The sequence below is a fragment of the Heliangelus exortis genome, chromosome 18 (assembly GCF_036169615.1).
Source record: "Heliangelus exortis chromosome 18, bHelExo1.hap1, whole genome shotgun sequence".
Lineage (NCBI taxonomy): Eukaryota > Metazoa > Chordata > Aves > Apodiformes > Trochilidae > Heliangelus > Heliangelus exortis.
The window spans coordinates 8,987,146-8,998,937 of record NC_092439.1 but is presented as its reverse complement, the minus strand read 5'-3'; the positions used below and the strand labels follow the sequence as shown (position 1 = coordinate 8,998,937).

The 11,792-nt window shown below is 37.2% G+C and overlaps 1 protein-coding gene across 10 annotated transcripts in view; it reads right to left on the bottom strand.

Moving 5' to 3' along the window:
• The window catches only part of SBF2 (SET binding factor 2), a 196,127-nt gene that overhangs the window by 46,591 nt on the left and 137,744 nt on the right, over nucleotides 1-11,792 (bottom strand). For all 10 annotated transcript variants that reach the window (XM_071762584.1, XM_071762587.1, XM_071762586.1 and 7 more), the window contains 4 exons: nucleotides 3,948-4,118; nucleotides 2,746-3,008; nucleotides 1,330-1,502; nucleotides 215-288 (listed from right to left, as the gene is read on the bottom strand). In XM_071762584.1, the coding sequence (XP_071618685.1) occupies nucleotides 215-288; nucleotides 1,330-1,502; nucleotides 2,746-3,008; nucleotides 3,948-4,118 (681 nt within the window). The remainder of the gene's footprint in view (nucleotides 1-214; nucleotides 289-1,329; nucleotides 1,503-2,745; nucleotides 3,009-3,947; nucleotides 4,119-11,792) is intronic.

The window sequence follows — 11,792 nt, the reverse complement described above, 5'->3', positions numbered from 1 at the left end:
TGCAACATCTTGTTTATGATCAGAAGTTTGGCTCTACTAGTTTCATAAGTTCATATTTCATGAGATCAAAGCCAAGTACTTTATTTATCACTAGTGGAAATTTTCTTTCAATGTTTTGATGTTTCCTCCTAATAGTATAAGAGGGGAAAAAAGATGGCTAAATTGCATTATTCTAATACTTGTAAAGAATACAAATATGTTTCATAATACTTGCCTTCTGTATTGGTGGGAGTCGTCTACTCTCACGATGGACAGCTTCCAAAGTCTCTATGTGCATTGCTACAATGCCTGAAAAGCAGTAATACCATAGATGAAGACTTACATAATATAAAAGATAAAGTTGCAATCTAATTAAAACTCTGATATTCTGAAATTTTACCATTTAAACATCAAGGAAATAATTATTTGAAATTCAACTGCAATTATACTCTAGGGAGGAAATCATAGAATGGTTTGGGTTTGAAGGGATCTTAAAGATCACCTAGTTTCAACACCCTTGCCATAGGCAGGAACACCTCCCACTAGACCAGGCTGCTCAGAGCCTGATCTAATCTGGTCTTGACCACTGCCAGGGAGATGGAATCCACAGTCTACCTGGGAATTCTGTACCAGTGTTTCACCACAGTCACACTCAAGAATTTCTTCCCAATTTCTGACCTAAGTCTATATTAAATTTCAGTTTAAATCAATTGCCCCTTGTACTATCACTACACACCACTGCAAAAAGTCCCTACCCAGCTTTCCCACAGGCCCCCTTCAGGTACGGGAAGGTCATTATAAGGTCTCCCCTGAGTCTTCTCTTCTCCAGGCTAAACAACTCCTGCTCTCTCAGGCTGTCTTCACAGGAGAGGTGCTCCAGCCCTCTGATCACCTTCATGGCTCTCCTCTGGACTCACTCCAAAAGTTCCATGTCCTTCTTATGATGGGGACTGTAGATGTGGACACAGTATTCCAGTGGGGTCTCAATAGAGCTGAGCAGAGGGTGACAATCACTTCCCTTGACCTGCTGGCCACACTTCTTTTGATGCAGCTCAGCATACAGTTGGCTTTCTGTTCTCCAAGCACCCATGTCCAGCTTTTCACCCACCAGTACCCTCGAGTCCATCTCCACATGGCTCTCAATCTACTCACAACCCAGCCCGTATTTGTGCTTGGGATTGTCCCAACTCAGGTGCAGGACCCTGTACTTGGTCTTACTGAACTTCATGAAGTTAGCATGGGCCCACCCATAGCCTTCTTTCTTCACTGTAAGTAACTGAAACTAGTAAGTGTATTTCTCTCAGTAGTAGGAAAAAAGACTACAAGCCACTTTTTTGTCACAATTCTTACCTGGTATCATGCAGTGAAGACCCTTGATGTGATCCTGTGTAACTCCACTCTCTGTGCAAACCTTGTCAATAAATCTGGTGATGAAGCGTACAACTGCATTTGCAACATCATTGTTCTCAGAGTCCTCAAATCCACTTTCAGTGTCATAACTCTCTGCCACACTGCCTGCAATACTACAGACAAAAGAAATTTAAAGTGTGAAAAATTCAGTTGTGATACCTGGCTAGATACAGAAAAGCTGTTTGCTTTTTTACTTTCCCATTACAATATATAAACCTTGCTAAAAACTTATGGTGGTACAACAATTACATCTTATTTTCACTGACAATTAAACAGTCAGAACTACATGGATGATGACATAGGAAAACTTTCTGTCCATAAATACAGCAGACAGGCCCACAAGAGAAAAAAGGCTGCCTGGAAGAGAGTTCTCTGTCTTCTCTTCATAGAGTCAAGTATGCTATTTGCCACCACGGAGAAATGAATATTCAGGTAAACAGAGAAATATACATTAAATGAGTATTTTAGTTGGGGAGCAATGAATTCAAAACCTAAAAAGACCATAAGAAAAGTTTTTTGTGATCAGTTAGATAATGCAAGCAAGTCTGTGGGAGATGTAGTTTGAATATCTAAAAACTTTTCCAATAATACTACTAAGGGTCAGATTCATAGATTGCAACATATTCCTTAATCTGTCTCATGTCCTAATGCCCGAGTTTAGAAGTATTTATTCAACAGAAATGAGTAGCCATGGGGAGTATGATACTGATAGCTTGCCTATTTTTACTTGATGTCAGTGTTCTACGATTTTATCAGGTGGAAATTCTGACAGATCATAGGTGATAATGAAGTTGATAAACAGAGGGAGGAAAGCTTGTTATGAAATGTCCTGGATTTACATGCTAGGGATTGTAACTGGAATTATACTCCTTCTGCCTCCGTAGCAATTTAACCTTTGCCATAATGGTTTAGCCCTCATGCTTGCTGTGACCTTAGTGCCTTTCTTCCTTGCAGCTGTTACACAGCAATTATGGTTTTATGGATGCTGTACAAATACTTTCTTGATTACAGGTTCATACACGATTTTTTTTCAAATTATATAAAAACTAACAGAAGAGGTTTTGGGTCACTGTTTTGTTTTTCATCATACCCAATATTTTTCTTCAACGTTTGCATTACTAGATTAAAAATTCATACTGAGACAATAAAATGTTTGTTTTCCTCTAAATGGTGCTAAATTACTCCAGGTTAAGTTCTGTTATTTAAGAGAAGTCCTGTTAAGAATTCTGCTCTACTTAATAAGTCTGAAAAGGAGATACTGAAATAATTTGGTATGTAGAACAAGTCCTGAAAACTAAGAAGCTTTTGAAAACCATGGCTCATCTTTCCTGATTACCACTGAACTTATGTACTCACCTGTTTGTGACAATACTGTTGCTTCCACTCTCCCAGTCACCAGTAGCTGATGTTCTCAATAACTTGTTCTTACTTGTATCCAGTGGTACTAGCAGGTAGACCATGAGGTTAGCAAAATGAATTGCCTGACTGAAAACTGTACTTTCCTCATTCTGGACTAACTCCTGCTGTGTTTGTTTATTAAGAGTTGGCCATAATCGCAACTGCTCAGCAGCCAGGTCCATTGCTGTCTTGTCTTGGTCTGGACCTACAGAATTTTTCTCCTAGAAGACAGAGAAAAAAATATAAAGACACAGAAGAAATAATAAAGCTGTAACTTAAAAAACAATTTAGTCAAGAATTATTTATTAAATAATTCATTAAATATTAATATAAAATTCATTATTCATTAAATATTCATTAAATATTCATATAAATATTAATTCATTATATATTAGTTTCCAATGCAAAAGCACGCAATAGGGCTTGAGGAGGGTGATGATTTTAGTAACTGAACTTTGAAGATGGTTTCTTTAAACATTCAAGGAGCACAATGTGGACAGATCTAAAAAGCAAAAGTTATTTCTAGATTATTTTTATGCTATTTGATCTTCCATGTTTCATTTTTGTTTTGGTTGGAAGACTTTTAAGATCAATCGAGTCCAACCATTAACCTAGCACTGTCAAGTCCACCACTTGACACATCATGTAAGTAGGCACCATATCTACACAACTTCTAAATACCTTCAGGGATAGCGACTTAACCTCTTCCCTGGACAACCTGTTCCAGTCCTTGGAAGCCATTTCAGTGAAGAATTTTTCCCTAATATACAATCTAAACCTCCTCTGGTGCAATTTGAGGTCATTTCCTCTTGTCCTATCACTTGTTACGTGGGAGAAGAGACTGATACCCACCTCACTACAATGTCCTTTCAGGCAGTTGTTGTGCAATAAGGTCTCCCCTAAGCCTCCCTTTTCTCCAGGTTAAACAACTCCAGTTCCCTCAGCTGCTCCTTGTAAGACTTGAGCTCTAGACCCTTAACCAGCTTGCTCGCTCCAGCACCTCAATGTTCTTCTTGTAGTGACAGGCCCAAAACTGAACAATGTACTCGAGATGCATACAAAAAGAGAGAGTACAAATGGCTCTTTACTATGTTTATGTGCCCCTTCCTGAAAAAAAGAAAATAAAAGAAGGAAAAATACATAAAATTGGAGAAACCTACCTTCTGCCTCAACTGTACTGCATGATTGTCATCTTTGGCTGTAAGGTAAAGGGAACGAACTTGATTTTGTACATTGCTATAAAAGGTTGTTTCCCAAAATTGTTGATTTGTCCAGATAGGGTGGTCTTGTACACAAGTGTAAGCAAACTGACTAACTCCAGGTGCTAATTTCTGAAAGGAAAAAAATCAACAAATTAGTCCTATTATTTGATTTCCTTTAAAGGCTATGGCTTGAGTGTTGAAATACATATATAAAATTGTTATATGCTGCACTGTATGACCCAAATCCAGCTCCTGAAAGAGTACTGAATTGGGTATGTTCCTTGAAGTCACAAGGGTCTCAAGCAAAAGGAGACTTGTTACAGCACTGTTACATAAAGAACATACACTGTTACCTACTTTTTTCAAGTAGGTCTATTTCTTTAGGTAGCATTAGTATCCCAGTGAGTTGCTTAATATTCTTGATAACCACATACAATGGAAAGGAAATTTATATCATACTTTCTATTTGGAAAAAAGGCCACAAAATTTTTGTCATGTATACTGCATAGAGTAAGGAAGCTTAAGATTATTTCTGCAGCAGAACTGAAGAATAAAGTACATTACTGGGTGCCTCACTTAATAACTTTTACTCAGAATACTACCCATACCTGAAAAATACGCTAAACATAAAAGTTAAATTTTAGTTCAATGATTATGTTGTAATCATGCTCCCTGTAGAGCATGAACAGTACTCAATCTAATATTTATATTTTTACAATTGTACACAACAGCTAGTACCTATAATACTTCCTCAGTAAGCACCCAGGCATTCAAGTGGAAGGCTAGGAAATTACAACTGTAAATTTTAAGGTCTGGTTTAGATTTCTGGTTTTGCAATTCTTTGAGCTATGTTTTCCACACTATGCTCTTCCAAGTACATCATGAACTAAATGTGCTGATCATGTGCCATGTATTCCTTCCCTATCAAAGACAAGGCCATTTGATATGGTATGTTACAATAAATGATACACGACATACTACTAAAATTTACCCAACTGAAATACCTTCTTGCAATTAACCATTGAAAAGTGAAAAGTGTAATTTTTGTTTAATGATGCAAAATTTCCTCAAAGTTTATTGGTAACCCGTTAAGAAATCTAAATGTGTGGAAGATTCAAATTACATTAAATGTGATTTTGTTTATTCAATACAGATGGAAACAGAGTAAGTCCCAAGTTTCAGTTGTATTGCAGTTTATGGTAGCAGACAGGAAATGATAACTGATTGCATGGTAATGGTTCCCATGCTTGATCTAGCTGTTAAATCACAGAACAGAACCATGCTGACAGCTGCCAGAAAACTAGCCCAGCAACTGTAGGTAACCCAGGAAATTCCTGGGGTGCATTGAGGACAGCTTCTTAAGCCAGGTAATAGAGAGTCTTTAGGCTTCCCTCAGGACACCTTCCACAGAGCACAAGACCTCTTAATCCCCAGGTATAAGAAATCAGCTAAGGAAGGCAAGAGACTAGCACGGCTGAGTCCAGACTTGCAGGTCAGACTGCAGCTGACACACCAGTGGGATAAGATGCCATCCAGTGGGACTTAGACCAGTAGTGGGCCCATGTGAACTTCTTGAGGTTCAACAAGGCCCAGTGCAAGGTCCTGCACATGGGTCAGGGCAACCTGCATATCACTACAGGCTGGGGGGTAAGTGGATTGAGAGCAGCCCTGGGTGATGAACCAGGGGCTATTGGTGGATGAAAAGCTGGACACAAGCCAGCAATATGTGCTCACAGCCGAGAAGCCAACTGTTTTTACTTGGTCTGTATGAAAAGAAGCCTGGCCAGCAGGTCAGGGTAGGTGCCCCTCTATTCTGCTCTGGTGAGACCCCACCTGCATTACTGCATCCAGCTCTGGAGTCCTCAGCACAGGAAAGACATGGACCCATTGCAGTGGGTCCAGAGGAGGCTCACCAAAAGGATCAGAGGGAGGGACCACCTCTGCTATGATGACAGACTGAGTGAAGGTTGTTCAGCATGGTGAAGAGAAGGCTCCAGGGAGACCTTATAGAAGCATTTCAGTACTTAAAAGGGGCCTATAAGAAAGATAGGGATAATCTTTTTAACAAGGCTTGTTGAGACAAGACAAGGGATAATGGCCTTAAACTAGAAGATGGTAAATTGAGATTTGAGGAAGGAATTTTGTATGCTGAGGGTGGTGAAACAATGACACAAGTTGCCCAGAGAAGAGTTAAATTCCCCATGCCTGGAAACATTTGAAGTCAGGTTGCACAGTGCTCTGAACAACCTCTATTTGATGATGTCCCTGCTCACTGCAGGAGGGCTGGACTGGATGATCATTGAAGGTCCCTTTCAATAGAAACTATTCTATGTTTCTGTGCACAAACCTTGTGTTACAAAGGAATGGAGATGACAGGCAAGTCACAGAATATAAATAAAACCAACACATCTTGAAACAACAGTTACTGCAAAACTGGTATCGGCTTTTACTAAGATTGTTTTGTTATTTTTTTCACTGGCAGTACTTCCCAGTCACAATACAGCTGCAAAGGAGTATGATGTCAGAAAAAAAAAGGTAAAAAGCAAAAGCAGAAGAAAAGGAAAAATGAAAAGGAGAAAGAAAAAAGGGAAGGAAAAAGTCTTTTCAAGCCTACTTGGTATAGTTTACGCTTGACAGTTTGTGTAGTGAATGCCAGACAAAGGAGTGACTTGACTATCAAACTGTACAGGTGCCTCTGATGTCTCAGCTCAGATCGGGTAATGTAAACTAGGTAAAGCTGGGGTGATCTTCAGCACAAACCTGAAAGAAAGTTTAAACTAATAACCCTGGCTAACCTAGTAACAGTGTTCCATAAACAAAAATGAAACAACGATTTTCACATGAGGACAAACATGACAGGAAAGCTGAGGGACTTTTAGGTGCTCTTCCTGTGCTTATGATTAAAAAACATGAAAAGCCATGTAAAAAAAATAAATTAAACTACGGAGATTTAAGTTCAAAATAAAGACGTAAATCAATACTGTCAGTAACTCCCCTAGGCAAACTAAAAATAGCTTGTTTACAAAAGGATGAAAGAAAACCAATCAAAAACTAAGTGATCACAAACATTATCCTTCTCATCACCTGCATGTGTTAAAACAAGTGACAAAACCTGATAGTGGGAAGAGTACAGAATCAAGGTCAGGATTTGTAGTTCCAGGCTCAGCTCTCCCAGCAAAATCACTTTGGATTCTCAGCTTCTTTTGGTCAGCTCGTTTGTAAAAAGGCAGTACAAATACCAGCCTCTAAGAAGCACACTATTGATCCTATGCAGTCAAAATCCATGGACTAAAAATACTCCTGGTACAAATACAAGCATTCCACAAAGCTTCTCTACCCTGGGAGTGCTTACTCAGCCCATTTGACTAAAATGGAAACTGATCTAGTAGACCAAAAGGGCCCCAGTGTTTACTGGTGTACTCAAAAGAATTTGCTTAAGGTTTATCAGATTTAAGTGAAACAGTAGTTCAGTGATTTTTGTCAAGCAATGCTACATAAAATGAATCTTCACCTATCTTTGCATAGGACAGCTAAACTGTATTTATGCTCTTTCTCCCTGTTCCAATAATTCATTTCTGCCAGACAGAATGAATGTAGGAGACAGCAAAAGAATTTCCTACTTATAAGGGAGGATTTAATGGCTGAGAGCTTAAAAAAGACCCTACAAAAAATTAATAAAAATAGTTCTGCACTGATAAAGTCCTTATCTTAAAGCTGTCTGTATGACAGCTAAAATGAGGATTGAGGTGTAAACTGTAATAACCAACAGGAAATAAGTTAACTTCCGCAAAAGGCACCAAGCTCTTCCAGTGGAGTAATTGAGGCACTTACAAACCCCCAAACACTCCCCTCCCAAATTACATATGAAACAGATATTACACATATCAACATAACAAGCTACCTCCTACAGTTTGTGCAAACACAAAATATACTTGGGACTTGCTATGCTGACTATACACAGTTCCCTCAAATCAGGAATTATCTTTCCATTATTTCTACCTTACTGAGTGGCACTGGATAATATCCATCCAGAATTTTTTCTCTGATTCCTGATACTGGGTACTTCTGAACCTGAAAATGATACTTGCATCTCAGTAAAAAATGTGCACCAGCTTCAAGACTCCCAAATTTACTGTGAAGTGCAGGTCCCCAAAAGCTTCTCTATGGCATTATATTATTTAGATTGTTTGCTTCTGAAAAGAAAAAACATACTTTGTACTTGATCACTCATCAGTTGTAATCCTTTACACCACAAAAGCTTAAAGAAGTACATTTATTTTTGCAAGGAATCCAGATATTGATTATAAAGTTGGAAAAAAAGAGTTACAAAACAAAAAGAATAAAAGGTATATTTATACCTGAGATATGAGGTATATTTATACCTAAGGCTACCCTTTTCACAAAGGATTTTGCTGCATACCTCTTGGCTATGGAAATCAAGGGGCAAACTCAAGAGTACTCCTATCTTTCAGAAAAAAACAGAATTTACTTCAGAATTGAACTTTCTTTCTCCAACCTATATCCCACGGTTATTGGTCTGGATATTTTTGGCAAGAAGAGGAAGGACAAGAAGAGAGAAGGAGGTTGCTGCTGAATGCAAAAAATAGCTTCCTCCTCAGCTCCTTGAGGAATCACTGTGCTATGGGTTATCTGCTTGTGCTCTGTGAGAAACACACTGCAGGCTACAAGCTGCCTCTCCTCAAGGCAATGTAAACCAAGTTCTGGATATGAATGTATTCTGTGAGCCAGACCTGTATTCAGATCAATGTTGTGCCCACACAGACACCTGGTAAGTTCAAACAGACCTTTACCCTTCACAGATTTGCAGGCATGAGGCTTATGTATATATTAATTGCACCACACCATGCATATATATAAATATATAAATATAATACTTATCACAGCATGCATGTACTCGAACAAGTCTAAGTGTACACTGCTAGGTTTTCAAGGCTGTGTGCTGCACAGATGACATGAGTAAAAAAATTCAGTTCAGTAAATGGTTTTCCCATTTTATCTCAAATATAAAATTACATCCACATGCATTTTACAGACAAACGTGGGTGAAGGGCATAAAAGCATTGAGAACAGTTACTAGCTTTTTTAGTTTTGATTTTTACTGCTTTAAAAAAAAATTATGAAATACTAAATCAAGCAAGCTTCTTCCTCAACCTGAGAAAATCTACTAACAAAAAAAGACAACAATTTGCCACCTCTTCTATCTTCAAAAGATCCACCAAACAAAGTTGGACTCAAGATTAATTTATATTTAAAATACCTTAAAGTGTGAGTAGTAAAGCAGATCATTACACTGTTTATCTAGTATTATTTCACCATGAAAAATAAGAAAAGGCCAACTCACTTACAACTCAGTGCTACCAAATCACAGCCAGGTACACTAAACCAGCAGAGGGCAATAGCATTCTAGAATTTTGCAAAATTGGGATGTAATTCTGTAAGGAGCTTTATTTATTGTATACATTTTCTGGCAAAAGTGACTTAAACATGTAACTACTCATAATCTTTAATACTCAACTCCTGAAGATCATATATAATTTACTGTACATTACTTAAAGCCATAAATATCTCAGATTTCTGTTTAGATGTATCAAGACAGACATACGCTCAGAGTTACATTAAGTGATAAACAGCGCACAATAATGTACTGCTTTTTTCTACAAAGGATTTGCTTTTTTCTACAAAGGTAAAAGAAGGATTCCCAAAGTTCTGTTATGCACAGAACAGATTTGATGAAACTAAAATACTCAAGAACGAAGGATGCTCAGAACCCCCAACAAAGGAACAGAGAAGACGAAAAAACATTTTCACAGTTCTAAACATGGTTAAATATCATAGAAGTGGGTAAGAAATATGTTAACTTTTTTTCCATGTCTACAAATGCATTAAAATTGTTTTATTTTGTTTTACAAAAAACCCTGATTTTCATATAGAGATTACCATGATCCTCTTCACTGAGTTTTAAAACCATTAGTTAAGTTACAGATTTCACAAATTGTCCATTGCAATGTTGAATCAATTGGAAGCATTTTTGAAATTCTGACAACTATTTTGAAAATCTTAAAAAATGTCCTCATATTCCTTTGGCATTATATGGCTCCCCATTGAGCATGCACCTGTCTGACTGCACTGGAATGGTGGTATCAGCTCTACCCACAAATACAAGACCCCAGCAATAAAGCTGTTATCCAGGTCTGTGCTCAGAAACAAATAAACCCTCTTAGTCTCACAAGTTTGTTTTTATTTATATTCAGATAGTTGTTCTTAGAATTATTGATGATGTAAAAAACGTAAAGCTTGGTTAAGACAGCATCTAAGGAAGCCCAGAAAGGGTAATAAATGAATTATGTATAAGCTCTCTTGTCACTTAATTTTAGTATTTATTTAATTACTGTTTTCGTTCTCCTATGGCACCTTTCTCAGTCTTCACTGATAGAATTCCCTCTCAAGTTCTCTTAGTATAAAGTCTTCCCTTATCTGAAGAAACTTCTATAACAAGTCTTCAAGTAGTCCTCAAGAACAGGATAAGCAAAATAGCCAGAAAGATGCAAGACTAAGATACATAATATAAATAGCTATTATTTCAAAAATATAACAGCAATAGATTTTATGTTGGCAATACAAATTACATACACTATGTGGTTCAGGAGGTGAAAAGAGAGAGGATGGGCAAAAATGGGAAGAGCAATATCTTGAAAAATTCTGAAAGCAACAAAAAGAAGCCTGAGGTTACTGCACTCTTGGATAAGTCTTTTGAGAGATTAAATGAAAATTCAGTCTGATCAACAGAGAAAATGATGTTAGAGGTCCTGAATTTTTATTATAAAGTATTACTTATTCCAAATTCATACTGTAAACTCTTTAGGAAAAGGATCTTTGTCTTTTTTTTCTCCTGTATGAAAGCAAGATCAGCAGTTCTGGTCCAGGATTAGTGGACTTCCCAGTAATGCAAAGAATGCTACTATACACACTTGGTAGTATTGTAAAATACCCATATCAGTCTTCCATCAACTTGAATATATGCAAAATGAGTACGATCTCTGAATGAAGTACTGTTAAACAAGATGATATATAGAAAACATGTTTACTTATTAAATTAAGATTTAGAAGTCTAGCTTATATTGTAAACATTCTGCATTAATTTTTTAAGTGTTAAAAACCTAGAAAATTATCTCAGCCTTACAAAATACAAATAGCCTGAAGGGATTAACATCAAACCCAACCTCTGCAAATCAGGCACGTGCATCACACCCTTTTACACTTTTCAGCAACACTACTACTAACTTTCTCCTGAGAAGCCAGACTGGTATCTGGAGTTGAAACATAATTTCATAATACAAAGAAGCATTAGGGCTCTGATAGTGAAAGAACAGCAAAATCATACGATGAAAGCTAATGTATGGTTTCTGATCCTTATTTGAAGTATCACAAAAAAAGCTTTCTTCTCTCCTGTGTGATGTCCTAAAATTCACTGCTATTTGTTTTATAAGAACACATAGGAAGAACAAAGTCTGAGTACATTTATTTTATTCTGTGAATCAGATTCTTCCATAGTGCCCACTGTATGATACATGCATGTTCTTGCTGGTTTTAAGCAGACAATTTGATGTGTTTCTACATTAAGGGACTACAATTCTTAGAATGAGTAATGATCACAGCATTGAAAATAATGTTCTATAATAAAATTTCAGTCGCAAAAGCATTTCCATGGACTAAGATAGTATCAGAACTTACAGAATAGAGATACAAGAAGAAAATTAATGGAAGCAGACAAAACTCCTTGCC